This window comes from Primulina huaijiensis, chromosome 6, assembly GCF_012295235.1.
Source record: "Primulina huaijiensis isolate GDHJ02 chromosome 6, ASM1229523v2, whole genome shotgun sequence".
In the NCBI taxonomy this organism is placed as follows: domain Eukaryota; kingdom Viridiplantae; phylum Streptophyta; class Magnoliopsida; order Lamiales; family Gesneriaceae; genus Primulina; species Primulina huaijiensis.
In genome coordinates, this window is record NC_133311.1 from 19,077,130 (window position 1) to 19,101,232 (window position 24,103).

The window sequence follows — 24,103 nt, forward strand, 5'->3', positions numbered from 1 at the left end:
TGTCGGCATACGAGATAGACATATATATATATATATACACACACACACACACACACACACCACATTAGCCAAACTGTTACCCTAGCACCCAAATTCAATAATGCGAGAAATTACTAATCAAAATACTTCATCCATCCCACGAACTCATTTAGGTATATATGTCTTTTCCCACAAATTAAGAAAATGTTTGGAAAAAATCATTTTATCCTTATTTAATGTGGTGATATTGTTGGGAAGTTGTTATTGGTTGTGTCGAAAAACCATCAACCCAGTTTGTTTTATACTACTATTAACTATATTATAAATATAATGTTAGCAATATATCTATTATTATTATTATTATTATTATTATTATTATTATTATTATTATTATTAGTTAAACAAAATTAACAAGGACCATGACTGCAGTTAACTCTAGGCAATATTATGGTATTATATTTTTGCAAGATGAGACTTTGATGTAAATGAGTAATATAATAATGGGTTAAACCAATTAATAATAATGTAGTTATATTTAAATACCATCAAAGTACCTAATATCCCCATCCATGTCATGAATATACATGGAGCACAACATTTATATTTATATACAATGATATCACTTCATCTAAAACATTTAAATCAGATGCACAGTTTCTTATTTAAAAATAAATAAATACACTTGACGTTTTCGATCGTGAGATAAAATGATAAAGAATGAAATGATGAATTAAAAGACTATTATATATAACACATATATAATTTAACTCAAAATTATTGTAAAATTTGAGTCAAACGCTTTAAAACAGAACCAATTGTTAGGGGTGTGCAATCGGTCTATTCGGTTACCGATCGAACCAAATAGACCTAGAACCGATTTAACCGATTTTTTTTTTTTAATAACCGAACCGATCGAAATATTCATAGAAACCGAATTGACCGAACCGATTTTCAAATCGGTTTTTTCGGTTATTGACCGAAATAATCAATATTTTTTTAAAAAAAATACGAATTTTAACACACAAAAAAAAAACAACAGAGAGCTCATAAATAACAAGAAATATTGAACAAAAAATATCAATAACAAATAAAAATATTGAATGTAAAATCATTGGATGAATGAACTTCCTTCTAATATATTTTTAATGCCCATATACAATTTAAATTAATATATATACTAAATTGGTTAGTTTGGGTTAATCGAATTTTTCAAATTAAATCTGAAATCGAACCAAAATAATTGAATTAACCGATTGTTCAAAATTTCAAAACCAAACTTCCGAATTAACCGAATCGAATTTTCGAATTAATTCAGTTCGATTGATTAATTCAGTTTAACCAAAATTTTTCATACCCTTACAAATGGTTACTCTCCTCATCTCATTTATATGTACCATGCATCCATGATATATACATTAGTGCTGCATGCATGTATGCATGTGCACATGCTTTCTCAACTAATTTCATTAACTTTGCTTCCACCATTTAATGCAAGAATTTAAGAAGGAGCTCCATTCCTGCCAAATTCGGTGAGCATCCTCATCACAAGTCAACTAGAAACCAAAAGAACGCCTAAAAAAAGAAGAGGATTTCAAAAAATTGTTGAATGATGCAGTTAAAGTCGAAATTAAAGTCATGTATAAAATTAGCGGTGGATAATGGGATGACCTCATATATATCTGTATTTATCTTCCAAGAAATCCATTTCATGTAATCTTCTCAATTTATATTACATTTACACATTTCAGAGCAAATTTTGGAGGTGGGATTATTTGTTTGTGAGCGGTTAAATTATGTGTAATGCTGGCTCATTCAAGCACAACCTCTTATTGTAGCATTTATTGTCGAGATATATGTATATATCTGTGTAGGCATATGCTGAGTTTCAAAAGCAGTCGACTCCCCGTATTTATTGCAACTCTTTTATTTGCTATAAATCACTTTATTTCTTCCATCTCTGGCACTCGCAGATCTCTCGCCCTATATCTTTTTTACTTCCCTGTTTTTCATCACACTGTCGAATGAGTATTACCTTCTCTTTTTCAGCCAATTTTTTTTTTTGAGATTTTTATCCTTGATGATTTACGTAACATATACTTTTCTTATCACATTTTTCCATTTGGGATTTCATTTTCTTTGGTAATACTCAAGATTGAAGCTTTCTGAAGTTCAGAGACGCTCGGAGGGAGGTTTTCTCCAAGTTTCGTGAATTGGGCCGGGTTAAGATGGATGCATCAATGGTTGTGATAGTTTCAGCATTTGTAGCAGCATATTTTGCGTGGTTCAGATCAATCACGAGGACTTTAAAGGGCCCGAGAATGTGGCCCGTTTTGGGTAGTCTTCCGGGCTTAATCCAGAACAGCAGCAGAATGCATGAATGGATCGCCGAAAATCTTCGGGCCTGCGGAGGGACATATCAGACTTGTATATGTGCAATTCCAATTTTGGGCCGGAAACAAGGCCTCGTGACGGTCACGTGCGACCCGAAGAATTTAGAGCACATTTTGAAAGCTAGGTTTGATAATTATCCAAAGGGGCCCACGTGGCAAGCTGTTTTCCATGATTTACTTGGGCAAGGCATCTTCAATTCTGATGGTGACACGTGGCTCTTCCAACGTAAGACTGCGGCACTGGAGTTCACCACCCGGACACTTAGGCAAGCCATGGCTCGATGGGTGAGCCGAGCGATCAAGAATAGGTTCTGCCCCATTCTCGAGGCGGCTCAGCGTGCGGGCCAATCGGTCGATCTCCAAGACCTCTTGTTACGGCTCACTTTTGACAACATATGTGGTCTGACTTTTGGTAAGGACCCGCAGACCTTGTCTCCGGGCCTACCGGAGAATAGATTCGCGTCGGCTTTCGATCGAGCCACCGAAGCCACTTTGCAACGGTTTATTTTGCCCGAGTTCATTTGGAAATTGAAAAAATGGCTCCGGCTTGGAATGGAAGCCAGCCTTAGCCGATGTTTAGGACACGTGGACAATTACTTGACCCAAGTCATCAATACTCGTAAACTCGAGTTGATGAGTCAACCAAGTGGTGAGTCTCCGCATGACGACTTACTATCAAGGTTCATCAAGAAAAAGGAGTCGTACACCGATGAATTCCTACGACATGTGGCACTCAATTTCATCCTAGCTGGGCGCGACACGTCATCGGTGGCGCTTAGCTGGTTCTTCTGGTTGGTGACCCTGAACCCACGAGTGGAAGAGAAAATCTTGATTGAACTAAGCTCCATATTAATGGAAACTCGTGGTAGTGATATTTTGAAATGGGTTGAAGATCCCCTAGTGTTTGAAGAAGTTGATCGATTGATATACCTCAAGGCAGCGTTAGCCGAGACACTTAGGTTGTACCCTTCAGTGCCCGAAGACTCTAAGCACGTCGTAGCAGATGACATATTGCCGGATGGAACGTTCGTCCCTGCTGGTTCGAGTATTACATACTCCATCTATTCGACAGGCCGAATGAAGTTCATTTGGGGCGACGATTGCATCGAATTCAAGCCAGAAAGATGGTTGTCCGGGGATGACAAGAAATTCCAACCCAAAGATCAATTTCAATTTGTTGCGTTTAATGCCGGACCAAGGATTTGTCTAGGCAAAGATTTGGCTTATTTGCAAATGAAGTCGATCGCGGCGGCCGTGCTACTCCGCCACCGGCTCAAGGTGGCACCGGCGCACAAGGTGGACCAAAAGATGTCCTTGACATTGTTCCTGAAGGATGGCTTGAAGGTGAATGTGTATCCTAGAGACTTGGCTCCTGTACTCGGCAAAGTCAGCAAAGATTGTTGCGCAATGGAGGAGCCTCTCACTAATGGTACTTCTCATAACGACTAATTAAAGCAATCGGGATGATTAATTTGTGAATATGATGCCTTAAAAACCAATCGTCAATAATTTAAGTTACCTCCCAACATAAAGCAAAATATCATTGCATATAGGTTTTTCCTTCCCAAAAAGATACCGACTTGTATTGTTTCAAAATCTTTGCTCCTCCAATACCATACATTTTAAGGATGAGATCTATTTGTCAAGTTTCTATATATAATCATCGGATATTTGTCGTAAACTCGATAACAGAGTATATGTTGGAACAACACATACGGGCTTTGTATTGGGAATAAAACGTCTGCTTATTCGTTGCGATCTGATGAAACTTTTGTTTTTTGATATTTGCTTCTATTATTATATCCATTGTTAGCCTTTCTTCAAGCTCGCATTTCACAAAAAAGTAGTCAAACACCACATAGATAAGAAGCGCGATATACATCTTTTAAGTAGTCAAAATGGAAATTTCAATGCGTCATATTATTCTCAAAATACGAGTACCAACACAATTGGGTGGTTAATTAATAAAAGAAAATCACATGCACATGCAATTTCAAAGTGGAAAACCTTAAATAATTTGGGGGGAAAAAAGTTACGAATAATCTTTGATGTTTTTCAAAGTTAAAAATTCATATCCTACATAAAGAGTTCTCTGCATGGATTGTGGCAATAGCTATTTATTCTTTAGATCATGTTGTTGTAGCCATTTTAATATTTACTAAATCAGAATAATCGTATTTCAAAAAAATTAGGTAGGGACAAATAGGGTAGCTTTCTAGGACCTGAATTATTTAATCTCTTACATATTAATTCATCTAATCTCTTACATATTAATGCATCTACTTATAATAAATTTAATTGGACTTTATGTTGTAATTTATTCCTTCATGGTACACTAACATGACATGGGTTTTTTTTTTTAAAATTCTAATAACTACTATGTAATACAATATTCCCATTTTAATTAAATACTGTTTATTCAAGATATAGTTTGCAGCAAAACCCCATAATCACAAGTAGCAATTTACACACACAAAAGGCAAATGAGAGAGAATCAGACTACACAAATTACATAAACCACCATAATTAGCACAACACAATCTTGGCCTCTGAATTTAGCAAGCCCTGCTGCTTTTGAATGGAATGGCTCTGATCACGATTTGGTGGTAAACCGCAGCGAGAGCAGCTCCAATGAAGGGACCAACCCAGTAGATCCACTGAGAAACAAGAATCAATCATAAACAACTCCGTCAAAAAAATATCGACAAATGAACAATGACACAGAGTCAGTATATTTCGAATTGATTCACACAAAAGATGAGACAATATTCTTACGTGGTCGTCCCATGCCTGGGCTTTGTTGTAGATGATGGCAGCTCCGAGGCTCCTAGCAGGGTTAATGCCGGTTCCAGTGATGGGGATGGTGGCCAGATGAACAAGGAATACAGCAAATCCAATAGGAAGCGGAGCCAAAAGCTATAACAGAAGTGATCATATATTAGCTTCAACTCGACATATATTGAACTGTTAAAAGACACAACCCGCATAGATTATGACAAATCTTTGTGCTCATTACTGAACGTAACAGTTACAATCAGTAGCTTCTTCGATTTAGAGGCTCAATGAGTGATTTGAGTGTTGTAATAATACAGGAACACGACATGATTAATCAATATTTACGAAAAAATTAAAATGGTGCGCATGAAAACTGTGCAGCCCTCAACCAAGCACACTAAAATTTTCATTTTTTTAAGTCTAGCATGTATGTATGTTCTAGAATCTACCATATTACACGAACTGAATCGAGTGGCAAGGGGAGTTTCAGAAAAATCATCCAGTAAAACAGGGTAGATAAAACAAATTAGAAAAGGAAAGGATGACATACAGGGACATGCGAGTCTCTAGCATTTCTCTTTGCATCAGTAGCAGAGAACACAGTGTACACAAGAACAAAAGTTCCGATAATCTCAGCACCAAGCCCATCACCTTTAGTGTAGCCATGGCTCACCATATTTGCCCCACCTTTCAGTCTTTCATAAGGTCCCACCATGAAACCCTTCACCACACCAGCACCACAGATGGCACCAAGGCACTGCATCACAATGTAGAACAGAGCTCTGGTCAAGGAAAGCTTCCTTGCCAGGAACAAGCCAAAGGTCACAGCTGGATTGATGTGCCCTCCTGTTTCAACACAAAGATACCAATAATTAACTCCTTAATTCAAATAATATTGAAGATTTACTGGTTATAATCTTAAATTATATGGTTTAAGTAGAGGTGAAAAGTTTTTAGGCAAGAATTGTTGATAACATTATCACTATTCCACCTTTATTTCACTAATGGTGCAGATAGGTCTACTAGCAGCCTATGAACCAAGATCCAGAATCACATAACAAGAAAGATCCCAAAATCACACTCACAGATATAAGAATGCAGTAAATATTTAACACTTCACATAAAAATGCCGACATTCAACCATTAGACTGGGATCTAAGCCAAAATGAGTAAACCCAGAAAGTAAACGGAAAGAGCACAAAACCGACCTGAAATACCAGCAGTGCAGTAAACAAGGGCAAAGATCATGCCACCAAAGGCCCAAGCGATGCCCTGAATACCAACAGATGCGCATTTGTTCGGTGCTCTATTGACCCCCATAACAGTCAAGATTGTGATGTACAAAAACAAGAAAGTGGCCACGAACTCCGCAATTCCTGCCCTGTAAAAAGACCAAGATTTCAGTTCCCCCGGCTCAAACAAAGGGGCTGGAGGTGGCTCCTTGTAATCTTTGTCCGACTGAGCGGCCGTGCCCAATGGCTGCCTCTCTGTGTATCTGTTAGCTCCAAGCTTAACATCTTCCTCCTTGCCCTCTGCCATTGATTCAAGAACACAAAGCTAAAATTGCTCACTTTCTGAAATAATACCGAAGCAAGGTGGTGGTGGAGTGGCTAAATAATATCCGCAATGTTTCTTTTATAGCTGAAAATCATTCATTACTTGGAATTAAGTAAAGGGTCGTGCTTTATCTTTCCATAAATTTTGTTACTTGTGCTGACACAATTATTTAAGCTAATCTTTTAGTTTATTAAATTAACTATTTGTTAAAAGAAGGATTAGTGGGGTTAGAATTCTTGGGAGAAGAGGGACGATCGTGAAATCTGACTGACTGATTCTGAAAAATGTTTTGTTGTTATCTGCAACAGAGTGTCATAAACTATTTGTAAGTTAATTTAGTAATTAATTAATTTTGGTAAGCTGGTTTGGATGATTTAATATCGCATGACCACTCATAACATGAATATTTGTATAATTTGGAGTAAATGAGATGCTCGTAATACAGTGCCCTTATTTTTTTAAAAAAATTTCATTTGGGTTTTAATCAAAATATTATAAAATAAAGATAATATTATAGTTGTGAATTTTTTGTTTTGACGAGGGTATAATAATAATTTTATTTCGACGTAATTTGAATATTGGTACAGCTTAATAAATATAATTGCAATCATCGCACATGGTTATGTCATGCTCACACAATTTAATTATTTGAATAAAAAAAATCAACAGAAAAAAAAACGTGTGAGTTTTGGGATAAAATAGAGAGAGGTTATGAAAAAAATAAAAATAAAATTGATAAATATATGAAGATTACTAATAAACATACATCATCAAAGTTATATAATAAATTGTGGAGAAGTAAAAATGAAAATATATTTTGATGTCACGTGAATACGCCAAAATGATTACTATGATGTACTCAAATATTATAAAATAGTAAATATATATTATAAATGAGCATGTTTTGAAAAGGTTGCCTAATGTCTAAAAATGTTCAAAAAATGGTTTTCAAAGGTCGTGGCATGTCAGAGAGAATATGTTTTTATACTTTCTAATCTATAATAATGTTTTTTTCCACTCTTTCGACTCACATGTTTTTTCACTGTACAAAAAAATTAAAATATATTATTTTATATGATATATGAGTACCGGATGTTTCATATCAGATATAAAAAAATAAGATTTTAAGCATAAAAATAGAAAAATTTATTAATATCAACACTTATTATACTTGTTTGAATACTAATTTAAGAAAATTTAGGTGCAAAAACGTTTTATAAATGTATTGATTTATATATACATGGAGTCAACATACTCAAATAGTACAAAATCATAATTTGCACTTTCAGTTTTAGATATATGAATGTAACACACATATAAGTAAAATATTTTTATACTCTAAACACATGTTTATGTCCCGAGAGTGCTTTTTTTTTTTTTTTTTGTGAATCAAGAAATTTATAAACATGCATGTTCTCTTTGAATTTATCTAGGAATTCGCCATACATGATCCATGATTGTCAAAATTTAGATATCAATTTTGAGATAGTAAATAATTTTCAATTAATTTGATGAAATTTTATTTAGAATTATAATTACATGCTTATTGTATAAATTTATTGCCTTGGCTCCAATGCACTTCAGCTCTCTGTTGGAAGAGAGCTATATTTGGAGCAACATTGTAGCGACAACGTGTTTTGTTTGTTTGTTTTTTTTGCCTTTTGTAGTTATTAATTTTAATAAATTTTTATATTTTTTATAAATAAAAAATTTAGTCTATAAATAATTAAATTATTTATTCTTTTATAATGTTATATATAAATATGATTTAATTATACAAATTTACTTAATTATAATTTAAATTAATTAGTTTTTAGAATTAATTTCTATGTATGAATTAATTAATATAATATCAATGTGTTGGTTTTATATATGATTTAAGCACTAATATTGCGACAGTTGCGTCTATGGAGAGGTAATAGGTCATCTCTAACGTTAGGGTAGGGTTTGCTACTTTTAGAGACTAAATAATTACCATCTAATAGGGTAATCAAACGGGATGGAATTGCAAAGTAGCCGTTGCGGAAAGTGACTTTCTGCCATGGCCAACGGCTCCAGAGAACCCCACTGTCCAAAATTTTATCCCCGTTTGATACCTTAGCTACTTACTACTCGACGAACTTAATTAAATCATGTTCCAATTTTTGATTTCATGCGATAATTATATGGTAGATTCTCGGTTTATGAATTTGATCTGCAAGAAAAATCTAAGAAATTATCCTCGAGTGAATTTCAAATTTATCGTGATTATTATCAAAATTTTTATAACTTGATACGAAGTTAATTTAATTTTGTTCATTAATTTGAAATCAATAACCAAACATAACCCTGATTCAAATTTTGAGGGGGAAAAAAAAGAAACTAGCTTGTAAATATCCGGCTAACTTCTGTTATCACAAGCGATACTGGTCCCCTTGAATTCAATCAAGAATCCCAATAAAAAGATTAAATAAATCGACATATTTGAATATGTATAAATTTAAATTAGTGGTGATTTTAACGTTACAAGAGACTCAGGTGATTGTATATTGTCAACTTTTAGTCATAATCATATTTTTTCAAAATTTGACCATTTTTGTTATTTATATCGGAAATATTGATGTGATGTTATAGACATCATCATTGCATAAGATTCAAATAAGTAATGCATCGATATCATAAAAATGACTAAAATCCTAAAAATANAAAATTGTAATTTTATTTTTTTTATAAAAAAATATATTGGCAGATGATTGTGGTTGGCAGCAAAAGTATACTCGAGACATACAAGAGGAATGATGTATTTTCTCAGAATGGCGAAATATTAAAGACATCGATGAAATCAATTTAAAGAAATACAAAATTCACGTGAACAATATTCTTTGATTCAAAACTAAATATGGTATTCACGTGAACAATATTCTTTGATTCAAAATTAAATATGGTACAACACACGACATGTTTTTGGGTTTTACAAAGTTTAAATTTTATGAGTTTAGGAAAAATAACTATAAAATCATATAAACTAAACGACCTAATTAATTTCGACCAAGGATTCATCTAAATTTTTTTATGGCTTATTTTATTATTTATTCCTTATGTTTATGGGACGATAATTTATTTTCTTGTTTATCTGTAAACAAATTTTTTATGGCTTATTTTACTTTTTTTTTTTTTTCCTAAACAGAAATTTTTTTTTTTTTTTTTTTTTTTTTTTCCTAAACAGAAATTTTTTTTTTTGTTTTTGGACCAAAGGAAAATGAGGATGATTTTGGTCCATAAAAAGAAACTTGACGGCTGAATGTTTAGACAATTGAAGGATTGCCCAAGTATTGGGCTTACAACATGGGAAAACTGAAGGAAACGTGGAGAGGAGTTTTTTTTTTTTGAAAGGGTGGAGAGGAGTTGAACAAAAGCAAGAGGAAGAAGGATCAGAAGAAAAACCTTCAGCATCATTGTTCATATTTTTTTCCAGTTTATAGCAACTTTCCAGCTTCTATTTCAGCTTTCCAGCTTGTGAAAAATGTTTATTTCAATTCTTAGTGGATAAATTCAATCATTTTTTGTCGCATCAAACCGATGATAATAAAACTAACATCCGAATCGGGATCTATATTCATCTATTTCAGAAGTTATATTTCAATTTTTACATTCAGATTTGTATTTTGAGTACGTGGCAAGCACGCAAGATTTCAAAGCAAACAATATGTTTAGCAATTAAAATGGGAAAAATAAAGTTACAAATATTCACTTTAAATATATAAAAATATTAATTAAATATAAAGATTTTAATAGTGTCTAAAAGATTGATATAATGTTTACAAAAATATTACTATAATTTATAAAATATACGAACCTATATATTAATAATTCGGATGATAAATTATCAAGTATTGTAAAAATAATTTAAAAAATAAAAATTGTGAAATAAATAAAATATATTAAAATTGAATGGAATTATAGTACATTTGTGAAGGAAATTTTTGTTTCTTAACTTTTGTTTAAGGGTTTCTAAAAAAACGTTTTCAAAAAAAATAAAAAATAAAAATCAATCGCTTATTATCTAAAAAACGAATAAACAAAAACACCACGAGTTTATTGGCATGTAATTTCTTTTAAATGGGCCGATGACTTAAAGCCAAAATAAAATTACGATGACATAAATCACATAATAAAAATGTCCAAATTTAAGATGAAATCTTGAATTGAGATATGATTGATTGTACAAAATAAATGATTTATCCACTCGTGGATGTTGCATGTTGCCTATTTACATGACACCAAAGTTCTAAATTCAAAACAAAATATCGAGTTCAAGACTCAATCCACCCGATACCCAATAAAAAAAAAAGATGTTGATTAGTTGTTTTATCACAAAAAAAAGATGTAGTTTTCCCTTAGTGAGAAGGGATACATATTATTATCCATAATAAAGATGCATTTATATCATCATTATCAATGTAATTAAAATTAATATCTCCAAACTCCGTATCCATATCCACATTCCACAATTGAATTATGTATTTATTTAGTCATTACGCATTTCAACGTAAACAAAAATTCCCCAAATCGATCATTTCATATTCTTTACTGCAAACGAAATATTTTCAAGCCAGGAAAAAAAATATTAGTATTCTCAAATTAATTACAATTACTATATTATAGAGAGTAACACCCATTCGTCACCACATCATAAAAACTTTTGTCTTTGTACCTTCGACAAGCCAAAATCAATCAATAACGTTGGATAAAAGAAATTATGAAGTTTTATTATCCATTTGCCTGAAATGGACCACTTTTTAACATTATCGCTTCTTACAACTGATCCACACCCAACAATTTTTCCAATGGAAAATAAAAGTTTTATATTTTTTTAACATAAATTATTTTGGTCCTCATATCCTCATAAATCTGCACAAATTTTAATGAGCCAACTTTGATTTGCATCGAATAACGACCATGCAATTAAAAAAAGGAAAATATTACAATACAATCCGATATTAGCGCGACAATCTCTATCTAAAATCTCGTAACAATTTACGATCACATCATCACTCTAAACTCTAATATAATAAATATCAACTTACGTGATTAAAATTATAATCTGAAAACTTACCAAACTAAAAATGATCCAGTTAGACCAAAAATTATAATTTTCCTTTTAGAAAATATTATCACGTATATAGTTTTATCAAATTGTATAACTTTTAGTACAAGACTAATTTAAATAATTTAAACTTTGCAGTCACTCGATAATTGATATACTAATACTATACTACTTATGACGATAAAAGTTAACTTACTACTTACTACTATTTATACCGATTCCACATGACATTGACTATATTGGTAATATATAGGGTTTTGTAATAGTATTGAAATTAAATCTGATTTGGGGTTAGGGATAATGATAAATTTTAACAGGAGCTTTAAAAATATTAAAAATCAATTGTGACATGTGACATGATTCTGATGAGAATGTCTAAAATTGATAATCGAAACATACTTACATATTGTTAACAAATCAATGAAAAATACATTAAAACAAATTACCTATGTACCCCTATATGTACATATTCAATTTTCCATATCCTTGCACCACTACCACCAAGCAATGTTAGCCGATTATCAAACAATAAGTTTATACATACAATGATGTAAATAGGTTATCTCAAAAGCACGTTCTTGCAATTTGCACAATTGAGAATATATATAGACACACACCCACCCCCCCCCCCCCCCCGCCCACCCCCCCAACCCCAATACATGCATTAATTAATATTTCATCGACTCATATATGAATACATATTAATTAATGCATGTATTGGTATATGGTCCCGTAGGAGAGGCATCGTTGATGAATGGAGAAACAAAAAGCCAAGTTGGGGTTACCTTGCCCCATAACAATGACGCCAACACACAAATTGCTTCCCACTACCTACAAAAAATACCCCCATCATATATACTGTATGGTCATCTTCAACCTTTTTCTTTTGCCTTTAGGGGTAAGGAATCCAAACGTAATAAATTTGGAACAATTAAAAAATTTGAAAAAATCGTATTTTTTGTAATGTTTATCTCGAATTTCAGTTTAAATCATATATCTTTTAATTTTTAGTAAATTTAATCATTTTTATTGAAAGTGTTGATATGATAAGAATAAAACTAAAATTGATAGAAAAAAAATTATATAACATATTGAAGCATCTTTTAACAAAGTTGTGGATTTGACTTGTATCTTTGTTTCCACTATCAAATTTGTGGAAATGTAAATAATTCCGTTTAATCGTGGAATCTTGATTTTATTTTTATGTAGGAATCACATTAAAGTACGAACAAAATCATATTAATCAATATCCACAATATATATATAGAAATATTACACAGTTCAATTTTTTTTTTAAATTTTTTTTTTGGCTACGTTATATTTTTCTCCTATACATCAACAATGTCCATAATTTTTTTTATCTTATATAATATTTAATGAAAATATAAATATATTAATTTACTAATTATTCAATTCTAATTTTCACAATAAGAACATATTTTGAATATTATATATAGATAACTAATATGACAAATAATTAGTATACACAATATATAAAAGATATTTATGTGAACGAAATCGAGAGATAGTAGATAGCGGCCAATCAAAATAATCATAGCTGCTAAATATATTCCTTCTTAACAAATTTTTATTCCCAAAAGTGTGTTACCGTGGCTAGCAACGATTCCAGATTCTATATATAACTAACGGTTTACAAGATATTAGGAAAAGATAACTACAGACAAGAAATTTTAATGAAGAAGTCCGATTTATAACTATTTGATTTCAATGTTGGGCAGCCACGGACAAGAAAATAACTGAGGATCAATGCAACTCTTCAGAATTAACTGTGTGCACTGTTTTGCATCAAATTTGTAGTACCCACCAACTCATGATGCCTGATTAATATCCTGAATAGTCAAAGTCATTTTTACATGCCTTGCAAGATTTTTAAAATGTTGTGTTTGTACAGTCGTGCCACATTTTTTGGATAAAAAAAAATGACTATTCTATTAAAATTTACAAAATCTCAAAGTCATGTTTGTGCTACTAAGACACATGCATTCAAAAAAAAATTATAAGTAATTTGTATAGCATGACTGTGTGGATATATAATTTAAAAATCGAGGGTAAGTAAACATATATTCGGCACTAAATTTGGGAGTAATGAACAAATTTTCAATAGGGATTCTTAAATACCGGAAAGGCCATATGGATAAATGATGTCCAATGTTGCGTAAATTTAATGTCTTCAACAGGAGACTTCATTTCACGGGAAGACTGGAGTTAATGCAATTAAATATTTGGCACTTTTTTTTTTGTTTCAGCCATAAAATCAGATGAATCATAGAAAAATTTCAAGAATCTTGCTTGAGTTCAAAGATTTATAGTCGCCTGAAGAAGCCAAGCTTTGATGCCAATGGGATGGACAAAGTCAATATCGCACAGGTCACAGTTTAATGCTGTTCGTCGAAATAAATAACAAATCAAGAAATAAAATTGCATGTATGCAAACAAACAAATGACACTCTTTTTTATATTTCGCGTCATTTTCTTTTCTCCACTGTCCCTCAAGAACTGTTGATAGGACAAAGTTAGTTCCTATTGACCTGTATTCTCTACCCCCTAACTTCCCTCCCCCACTCCCTAATTTTGTGGCGCTGTGTTTCTTGAGATGTATGCATTGTTTTCTTGGGAATTGTAGAGAATGTTTGTTTATGGAGATCTTTTGAAGTTTCTCTTCATTGAATTTTCTTGGTTCGATCCTTTTCATAGCATGGTTTTAATGATAAGAAAAACGCAATGTTATTAGCCATTTGACATTCTAAGACAGTATATGAATGTATTATGTTTTAAGAAACAAAAGGGTGTCATTTATCTTACACTCCATGTATTTGATGGTGGTTTTGCTAACCTTTCTGAGGACCTTTTTCTTTTTCTTTTTGTTCTTGTTGCAGATCATGTGGTTCATGGAGAACTTCTTTTACGCCATTTGAGCGTAAAGACTAATCTGTTGGGTCGAAAAGATATCACGAATCCGATTGGAGATGATGCGGGAAAGTAATATCAGCTGTATGCGGGGAGTGCTTGATGTCCTTGAATCCGGCCAAGTCCGAGCCTGTAATGACCAGATTTCGAATGGAGAGTTGATGAATAAACACATTATTGGTATAACTGTAACATTAAATTCGCAGCATTTTTGAATACATTATACATGTAATGTATTCGCAGTGGAATATAAATTTTGATAAATTATAAATTTTACGCTGTTGGATATCGTTGGTTTAAGATTAGGTGATGCCATTTCAGATATTTAAGTTTGTAAATTGTGTATACTGCGGCAGATTATCCAAGAAAGCTTGACCGGCTTGGAAGTTTTAATGAAGAATGTCGGAGAATTCAAGTAAGTTTCAGCTTAAGACCTTCAATGAGCGATAGTCCGAATTTTGTGTTTTTGTGATCAAGAATGATTTTAAGGCAAGATATATGGATCCAATCAACTAAAAGGACAACGATTTTGAGCCTAATTTATGTAAAACTTTAAAATTTGGCACCCCTGATTTTAAAAGTTGTATTCGCCCTGTAAATCAAAGTCCTGATTTCATCCTTGCCTGCGCCTTAGAGGTCCAGAAAATGAACTAATCTATTCTTTATTTCCATCAGTTTGCAGCAGACTTGGCAATATGCCGAGCTGATACAAGAGAAACAAGATTCAGTAATCTCCTTGAAGAAGATATCACCGTCGAGAATCACAATGCCAATCAAATGATCGTTAAGGGGCTGCAACATGAGAAAACTGAGTCGGACCTTCTTCATCATCTGGCGAAAACTCAATACATAGCAAGAGAGAAGGGCAAAAAATCTGCTCGCAACTCTTCTTTGTCTCACAATTCAGCAAGCTTGATTCATCGGCCTTCTTCAATTTCAGCTGCAACATCTTTAAATAAGCTCAGGATTGAGGAAATATTAGGCGTAATATGCACTCAGGATGCAGACTTGAAGATGAAACATGTGCAAAGAAGGGCTAAAGCCTTTGTTGATCAGATGTTTATCGACAGAAGATTCTTTGGAAAACAAGAAGCAAGCTCCGAGTGCAAACCCTTCTCCGATGCATTGGAAGTTTTGAGTACAAACAAGGATTTGTTCATGGAATTCTTGCCTGAGCCAAATCCCATGTCAGCAAGATTTACTAAGCCAGTGCTGGAAGCCAAATTCTCGGAATTTGAGAGCACATATGATATTAGTTCGGAAAACAGGAACTTGAAGAAGCCTTTATTGGAAAAGATCGATCATAAGTGCCAATACGCCATGAAAACACATTTCACGCGCCATCATGATAAGGTAGTAATACTGAAGCCAGCCCCTCAAAATATCAGATACTCGGAAAATATGACCCGTCATTGCTCGTCTGGGCAATCAAATCAGAAAAGGAACCTAACAGCTTTCAATGCTTTCAAAGAGATGAAGAGAAAGTTGAAATATACATTTGGAGGCAGCAGAAAAGGAACCAAACAGCTTTCAATGAAGGTAAATTCAAATAAACTTGCCTATGATAAGCCCATTTTGGGAGTCGGAGACTGTATCTGTCGCGGAATGGACACCGTGAATTCTTTCAGTTCTTCCAAAAATGTTGAGATAAGGGGACATCTAAGCAAGAAATCATCTCTCAGATCCATCGAAGGGCCTGATAATATTTGCATGAAGGAGACAGTGCGCAGAAAGATAGACTTCCCAAGTGTTAGCCTCTCCATGAAACAAGAATTTGATGTGATTTTTGAGGCGAAAAGGCAACTTTACGCTAGAGTGAATGAAGTGAATGCATTAGAGAACACGAAAAGTAAAAGATCCCCAAAAACTGTGGCCCAGATTCTTTCCTCTCCAGAACATGATTTCAGCTGGCCAATAAGCCCGAAACGAGACAGCCTATATTGTTCTGGTTCTCCTCAAATGAGATTTAGCACCTACAGCAACTCTCCAAGTATCACTCGAAGCAGTTGCTTGATAATGAATGAGAGGCAAAGCATTTGCCCAAGTCCATTGAGACCAAATAAAGAAGTTATTTGTAATGAAGATTATAAGATACATGAAGGTACTGAGACTTTGGAAACAAAAAACATTTCATCTATGATCCGATCCTCGGATGATCATGAATATTGTACCATTCTTTCTGAAACAGATGAAGTGGACTTTAATGATGGTATGAATAATTCCTTTAATTCCTTTTCTTTATAATTCTACAAATCTTCTCTGTATCGGTTTGGCAATGTCTACAGGAGAACAAGAAATCGAGGAAATAGATAGCATCCAGAAACATGAATTAAGCACTTCAGAAGTGGAAAGTGAATCCAGCAGCACAGTACAAAGAAGTGACGTTACGGAGTTACAGGAGGACGATGAAATTGCAGCTCATTTCATAGTGAGTCCGTCTCTTCTAAGTCGAGAAATGGTCATCAATATGTAGCACTTTTGTTCCTTTATGTACCCTTTTGCTTCAACTTATAGACGCTTTTGATGGAAAATTGATGTACGCCAGCTAAGCAACTTCATACCATTCTCATAAGTTTCTGAATTGGCAGGACACACATTCGGAGAATGAGACATTGGCATCTACATTGGATGATATCCCCTTCACTTCTTTGAGCATCTGCGACAGCACTAAATATCAAGAAGAACATCTAAGCCCGGTTTCTGTACTCGAGCCATTTTTCATAGATGTCATTAACAGTCCGCCAAGCACGGTGTTTCAAACTGGTAACTAACTTTGACATAAACAATACCTTATCTATTGTTATTCTGTTTCATACAGACTTTACTTTATCATTATTTGCAGTTGAACGATCATTACAACCACTTCGTCTCAACTTTGAAGAATGTTCATCCGACCCAACCACCCATGATCCAAAACTTGACATTAAAACATGCAAGAATGAACAAGACCACATATCAGTTTATGTCCATTTAGTGCTCCAAGCTTCTTGTGTGAACTGGGATCATCTATCAGATATTAGCCCACTACATGAAGAACTGATTCATGCATCACTATTCGATGAACTGGAGTTCCCTCTTATCGATCCTAACCTCAATCCAAAGCTTCTATTTGATCATATAAATGAAGTTTTACTAGAGATTTATCAATGGAATTTCTCCTCTCCTCCTTGGCTAACATTCATAAAGCCAAAGATCACGAGTTTGCCATTGGAAGAAGTTGTGCTTGATGAGATCATGAAAGAAGCTGACTTCTATGTACTGCCTCAGACAGAGAGACGAACGTTGAACGAGATTGTTTCGAAAGACATTGCACATTCTAGAACGTGGCTTGATGTCCGGCTTGATGCCGAGCAAATTGTGATTCAAGTGTCAGAAGATTTTATAGAGGAGTTGATACTGGATGTGCTACTTGAATTTCATACATAAACATTTGTTTATTCTATTAAATATAGATTTTTTTCTTATTTGAGTTCATTGTGTACCATGTGGAGCTAGTGAATGTTTATTGTTTTCAAGTGTGGAAGCATAAATACATCCATTCATTTAAAAATTGCAACGTCAATAATTAGGTGAGGCAAGTATCCGTCTGCTGCTGCCGTAATGAGACGTTGAGACTGCCCCAGCATCAAGAATTTATTATCAATTTAAGATCAATATATTTATCCTCAATATATTATAATATAAATAAATATTTTTAACACTTCAGGGCATCCTCGTCTGGGTGGTGTAGTTGGTTATCACGCTAGTCTCACACACTAGAGGTCCCCGGTTCGAACCCGGGCTCAGACATTTTTGCTGATTTTTTTTCCAACGTACCATGCATATATAAAACCGAAAAAAACGACCTTAATTATTAAGGATTTATTTAGAATATTATTCTTTAATCACATTTACTTAAAACTAATAAAAAAAATACTTCGAATCATTTTTTTCCCGCATAATTTAAAATTTTGATGGTGAATATTTCTAAAATGAAGGAAAAAAAAGCATCTTGAATCTTGAGGAGTTGTGGAAATTTATAAAATAACCAGATCAACTATTTTTTATTTTTTTTAAAGAAAATTACACATATTAAAATCAGAACTCTGATTTTTTTTTCAACTCAAAGAATAAGAAAAGAAGCATATATATGGGTAAAAAGGGTCTTAACAACAGTAAACATCAATAATTTACATGGGAAAATAAATAAATAAATAAACATGCATGCCTTGATTTTTTATTTCTGTTTTCTCCCCTTTTTCATTAGTCCACATTTGATCACCACTCTTACCAGGTATGCGACCAGAGCCATACCTCGGATCAAATAAATAAAGATAGATGCAAGTATCATTTTCTTATACAAATGAAGCTTTGGTTGTATATTAATGTTATTTCATTAATGTTATTCTACATATCGTATGTATGAATAAATTACAATTATTTTTAATATAAATTTTAAAATAATTCTGTAAAGTATTGGGTATATTTTGTTTAAATTAAATCATAAAAAATATACGAGATTTAAATGTTGTTTCAAATGTTGTAATACTTGACACAACATGCAGCGGAATAATGTAACACAAATAAATAGCTTAAACTAAAATAACTCATAACTAAGTGTGCACAAGTATAAATACTATACTTGTGCGGTGTCTCAGAGCAAAACAAGCACTAGAAACACTTTTCAGTTTACAAAAACCATCACTAGTGATTTTAATGAAAATCAATTTTCTCAACACTTTGAATAAACAAATTGTTTTCTTAAACAACTAACACCACTAAAACGTAATCAAGAAAGCAAAGACACGGTGCCAAAAACTTGAGCAACAAAATGTGATCTTCAGCCAACACTTGCACGCGTATTGTCTGCAGATGTCTTCAACAATCACAACAACACGTGAAACAACACTATTCAAAATAGCAACATCTTTTTAATAGTTTTTCTCTAAAGTTCACAACGTGCTAAAGTGCACCAGTACACAGCCACGAAAACTTCCAAGCGAAGAGTCAAAAACAGAATAATCAAAGAGTCAAAAGCAGAATAATCGAAGAGCCCCGTTTCCTTAGCTTGCTTATCTTATTTTTAGTTTTATCATCTCTTAGGATTTATCTTCAAAAAGAAATCTACATAGTATGGAAATTAAGAGTTTTATTATAAATAAACTCTTTTTAAATCAATAATAACATATCATAAATATCATATCTAGAAAGGCAAAACCCTTAAGTCAATATTTCACACAATCTTATTAATAAAGAAATTAAATTTTAAAAAAATATTATTTCAAAAAATAAATTATATCTTGTAATCCAAAATTATTTTTCCTTTCTAATTTAATCTTCATTTTATATATTTATTTATGTAAGATGAGATAAAAACATACATTTGGCATATGTTATTAGAACTAAATTGAATTGTTTGTATAATATCATCGATATAACTCCAACAACTATATATAGACCTTTGACTCAAAACATTTGAATTCGAATTGCTAAATTACTGGTCAAATATTAGCATCTTTAACACCCTTTTTTTTTTAAAAAAAAGCATCTATGTACTGGTTTTGTTTATATTACCCGCATATGTAGTGTTCATATCCACTCAATATATGATATATGTGTTGAGTTAATAAATCATGATAACTCATTCAGTCATAATATATCATATATTGGGTTACTGTCCATATAGATAGTTTCTACCAAGCCCTATATAGCTGGCAACACTGCACTAAAAGTGGAATCGGAGAAAAGTTTTAGTCAACTTACTATTAGTTACTGCTACATTATTCGTGATAGTAACTTTTAGCCTGCAAACTATGCTTATCAAGTAAACAACATCGGGTAAATCATGTGTAGCAGGGTCGTCAAAGAAAATGTCTGTGTGAAAAATCGAGCTCTCGATCATTGATAATCAATAACTACTCCATTAAATCAAACATCCTCTTGGCATCTCATGATAGGGACTCTTTTGTTATTTAAAGATGAGTTTGATCGAATTTATCATATTCTAAAATGAAAAATATTTTCCCCTTATTTCAATTGGAAAAGATGTCCGTGATGTTATGTGGATCTTGAATAATATTTTTATTAAAAAAAAGGTTTCATGAAAATCAAATAAAATTTAATTTAACTGGATATGAAAAGTTCAATCTCAGGAGTTCTTCCTGATAAAAAATTTGTTTAAAAATTATAATTTATTATATCAAATGAAAATTATTTAAATTTTTTTTTGATATTAATAAACAATAAAATATCATATTTAAAAATACTAAGAGAAGTACAAAGATATTTTTTATGAAATTAAAAAGATGTTTTGAAATAGGGGATGAAATTTTAGTAAAGATTTAAATACATTTCAATTTGTAGAAACCATAAATAAAAACAAATAAAAAATAAAAGCATGTAAATATGCTCTAGTTTTTCACAAGAACTCTTGTGAGACGGTCTCACGGATCAATTTCGTAGGTCGAATATCTTATTTGGGTCATCAATGAAAAAATATTACTTTTTATGCTAAGAGTATTATTTTTTATTGCGAATATCGGTAGAGTTGACATGTCTCACAGATAAAGATTCGTGATACCGTATTACAAGAGATCTACTTCTAGTTTTTTAAACTATTTCTCCTCGGAGTTAGTTTAGCTAGGATTTTTATTTCAAATTTGATTTGGAATGTCCGATATTACAAAAGATTTCAGAATAAATATTTAAAAATATATTATATCAAAAAAATTATTTTGAACTCCACCTCAAATTATCAAAATTTCGAACTGATCAATCAGAGCATATTTTAAACACTTTTTCAAAACGTACAACAAAAATGTAACATCAAAATTTCGCAAACTCTTACCTCTCAAACTTTGCATAAATGTCAAAAAAATTGTATACGAATTCCTCTACTTTGGTACTTTGTGTGACTCAAAGTTGCCAATTTTGACGTGGCCACAATCTGTCCCAATCATTTTTTGCGACAACTCCTGAGTTTTCCAATAAGAATTTCATAAACTAATAGTTTAATAGTGGGTTTATTGTTTATTATTTATTAGTGAGATAATTCACTGTTACTCATATTTATAATAATAAGTTTATATTTTTTTACATAAAAATAATATTTTTCATAAATGACTTAAATAGGATATATGTATCACAAAATTGACTCGTGAGACATTTTCACAATAGTTTGAATACAATTTTACCATCAAATAATCGATAGAAGACATCAATTTTCTTTCACCACTAGCTTGATATGATTTTTTTAAAAAAAACATATAGTATTTAATGAGTTCACGAATTTATCTCAAATTTAAAATCTTAATTTTTATGTCCTATAAATATAAATCATTGATCTTATGTTACGAACTTAGAGTTTAGAAGGCCAATAAACATTTTTAATTTCATTCTAGAACGATGTGTTAGTTGAAGTTTTATAGATAAATAGTGTTGTTTATTCAGATTATTGATAAGAATTAAATGTTTCAACAAAAAAATAAATAAAGCATTTATTAAATTTAAACTTTAATATATTTTTCGTGATGAATTATTATTAATCACACTTTATCTTGTCAATAATTCAACGTCAGATCATCATTAAAAAAATCTTCAAATAAATGCTAATTTTCTATTATTTAATTTGATTATGCAATATATATTTATACAATTTTGTAACAAACATATATTATTCTAAAATATATATTTCCTTTATACACATGTTCTGTATGCTTTGTTGCAAAGATCTGAAATTTTGACCAGATAACATTGTGCTCTATTTGGATTAAATAATTTGATGTAAGGAATTCGAAAGAGTGAATTTCAAATAATTTCATGAAATAAAGTTTCGAAATATATTGTCATGAATTAAAAAAAAAAAAACTACAACAACAAATGCGAGTTACGGAATTTCAAATATTTTTTTGATTATATTTGAGTTTTCACGTCAATGATATGATAAAATAAATTTAAAACTATCATAATTAAGTTCAAATGGGGTAAATTATTTTGAATTTATGGGAAATATATATCTAAAATTCCTTAGTTAAATACATATATTTCCCATTCAAACGCATCTCAGGCGTGTTTAATTTTTGAGACAGATCTCAACCCGATTCGTTATAAAAATACAGATCTCATGCATGTTTAATTTTTGATACAGATCTCAAACGAGTTCTAGATAAAAATATTTTTTTTTCAAAAAATATTATTTTTTTATTGTAGATATGAACCAAATTTAATAATTCATTTTTATATTAATTTGTAGTGAAAATAAATAAATAAATATTATCTTACTTCGAGCGATCGTTGATTTGTACACGGCACATCTTGTCAATGGATGCAATTTCAAGGCATTTTCGACTATATTATAATTTGCATAATTATAATTTTCGTGTATATCGAACTATAATTACTTTTTTGGGGGAAAATTGACACATTTCGGTTGAAGGGAAAAACAAATGGAATATGTTACAATCAGCGGATCTATGGGTTATTCACTATTCACACAACCATAAAAATCATGATACGAAATGTCTCGTGTCTGAAAACAAATCAAATATAATTTTTACACAAAAAAAACTCTTGTGAGACGGTATCATGAATCAATTATGTGAGCCGAATATTTTATTTGGGTTATCTATAAAAAAATATTACTTTTTATTGTAAATATGAGCATAATTGACTTGTCTAATTAAAAAAAATCTGTGAGACTGTCTCATAAGAAATATACTCTAATTTTTATATGAAATAATATTTGAATTCAAAAAATATAAGTAAATGTAACAAAATTAATTTTCCAGGTCCTAGATCTCCTAGGTTTTGGTGCCCCGGCGAACCTATATTAATTAAATTGAAATTAAGTAAGATCGAATTCACTGGGAAAACTCCTCCAGATATCTACCAATTTATTAACAAAACTTGAATCCCGAATTTTACTTAAATACAATGTTTTTTTTTAAAAAAAATTAAACTGTTTTTAAATCCCTAAAGTCAGTTCGAAAAAAATATTTGTGCGCTCGCTGATCCATACAAAAAAATATTTATACTTTATGGACTCATGTGTTTTTTTTATAGATGAAAGTCAATATAAAACATTGAAAATATTATACTAATATATGATATTTGAGTACTAATTATTTCAGATATGATCAAACAATAAGATTTTTCTTATAAAATTATAACAAGTTTATTAATATCAACATTCCTTGTACAGGTTTGGATACAAAACAATTAACAATTTTAGTGCATTAATTTAAAAAACTTTAGGTGCAAAAGTACAAAATCGTGATTTATACTTTCAGTTTTAGATAGATGACACATTATTGTCAAAGAATTTTAAACATCAATCACTTGTTTTATCACTATATTTGAAATAATTGATACTGAAAATTCATATATTTATATTATATATATTCAATTATAT

At 31.6% G+C, this 24,103-nt stretch overlaps 3 protein-coding genes and 1 non-coding gene across 7 annotated transcripts; 3 read left to right on the forward strand and 1 right to left on the reverse strand.

Moving 5' to 3' along the window:
• The first annotated feature begins 1,614 nt into the window (after positions 1–1,614).
• On the forward strand, positions 1,615–4,094 carry LOC140977958 (cytochrome P450 86A22-like). Its single transcript, XM_073442634.1, has 2 exons — positions 1,615–1,630; positions 1,728–4,094. Exon 2 carries the CDS (start codon positions 2,205–2,207, stop codon positions 3,816–3,818), a length of 1,614 nt encoding a protein of 537 aa, XP_073298735.1. The 5' UTR covers positions 1,615–1,630; positions 1,728–2,204; the 3' UTR covers positions 3,819–4,094.
• Positions 4,095–4,770: 676 nt separating this feature from the next.
• On the reverse strand, positions 4,771–6,794 carry LOC140977959 (aquaporin PIP1-3). The gene is made up of 4 exons (XM_073442635.1): positions 6,353–6,794; positions 5,695–5,990; positions 5,145–5,285; positions 4,771–5,026 (listed from the first exon to the last, which is right to left on the reverse strand). The coding sequence occupies exons 1-4, from the start codon at positions 6,681–6,683 to the stop codon at positions 4,925–4,927; spliced, it is 870 nt and encodes a 289-aa protein (XP_073298736.1). The 5' UTR covers positions 6,684–6,794; the 3' UTR covers positions 4,771–4,924.
• A 7,444-nt stretch (positions 6,795–14,238) lies between these two features.
• Positions 14,239–18,266, forward strand: LOC140977960 (uncharacterized). Of its 4 annotated transcripts, none has more exons than XM_073442638.1 (7): positions 14,239–14,320; positions 14,685–14,895; positions 15,072–15,130; positions 15,391–16,924; positions 17,001–17,143; positions 17,304–17,478; positions 17,558–18,266. In XM_073442638.1, exons 2-7 carry the CDS (start codon positions 14,775–14,777, stop codon positions 18,139–18,141), a joined length of 2,616 nt encoding a protein of 871 aa, XP_073298739.1. In that variant the 5' UTR covers positions 14,239–14,320; positions 14,685–14,774; the 3' UTR covers positions 18,142–18,266. The 4 variants fall into 4 exon arrangements, with proteins under 4 accessions (XP_073298739.1, XP_073298738.1, XP_073298737.1 ...); XM_073442637.1 differs by having other exon boundaries at positions 14,302–14,427; XM_073442636.1 differs by lacking the exon at positions 14,239–14,320 and adding an exon at positions 14,329–14,484.
• A 164-nt stretch (positions 18,267–18,430) lies between these two features.
• TRNAV-CAC (transfer RNA valine (anticodon CAC)) lies at positions 18,431–18,504 on the forward strand. The gene has a single exon. It is a non-coding gene; the product is annotated as a tRNA-Val (tRNA).
• Positions 18,505–24,103: the final 5,599 nt, after the last annotated feature.

Coding starts and splice junctions, on each gene's coding strand:
- LOC140977959 (XM_073442635.1), bottom strand. CDS start 6,683: ATGGCAGAGGGCAAGGAGGAAGATGTTAAGCTTGGAGCTAACAGATAC. Junction 5,991..6,352: donor CTGCACTGCTGGTATTTCAG/GTCGGTTTTGTG, acceptor GTGTTGAAACAG/GAGGGCACATCAATCCAGCT. Junction 5,286..5,694: donor CTAGAGACTCGCATGTCCCT/GTATGTCATCCT, acceptor CTTCTGTTATAG/CTTTTGGCTCCGCTTCCTAT.
- LOC140977960 (XM_073442638.1), top strand. CDS start 14,775: ATGATGCGGGAAAGTAATATCAGCTGTATGCGGGGAGTGCTTGATGTC. Junction 17,144..17,303: donor AAATTGCAGCTCATTTCATA/GTGAGTCCGTCT, acceptor CTGAATTGGCAG/GACACACATTCGGAGAATGA. Junction 17,479..17,557: donor AAGCACGGTGTTTCAAACTG/GTAACTAACTTT, acceptor CATTATTTGCAG/TTGAACGATCATTACAACCA.
- LOC140977958 (XM_073442634.1), top strand. CDS start 2,205: ATGGATGCATCAATGGTTGTGATAGTTTCAGCATTTGTAGCAGCATAT.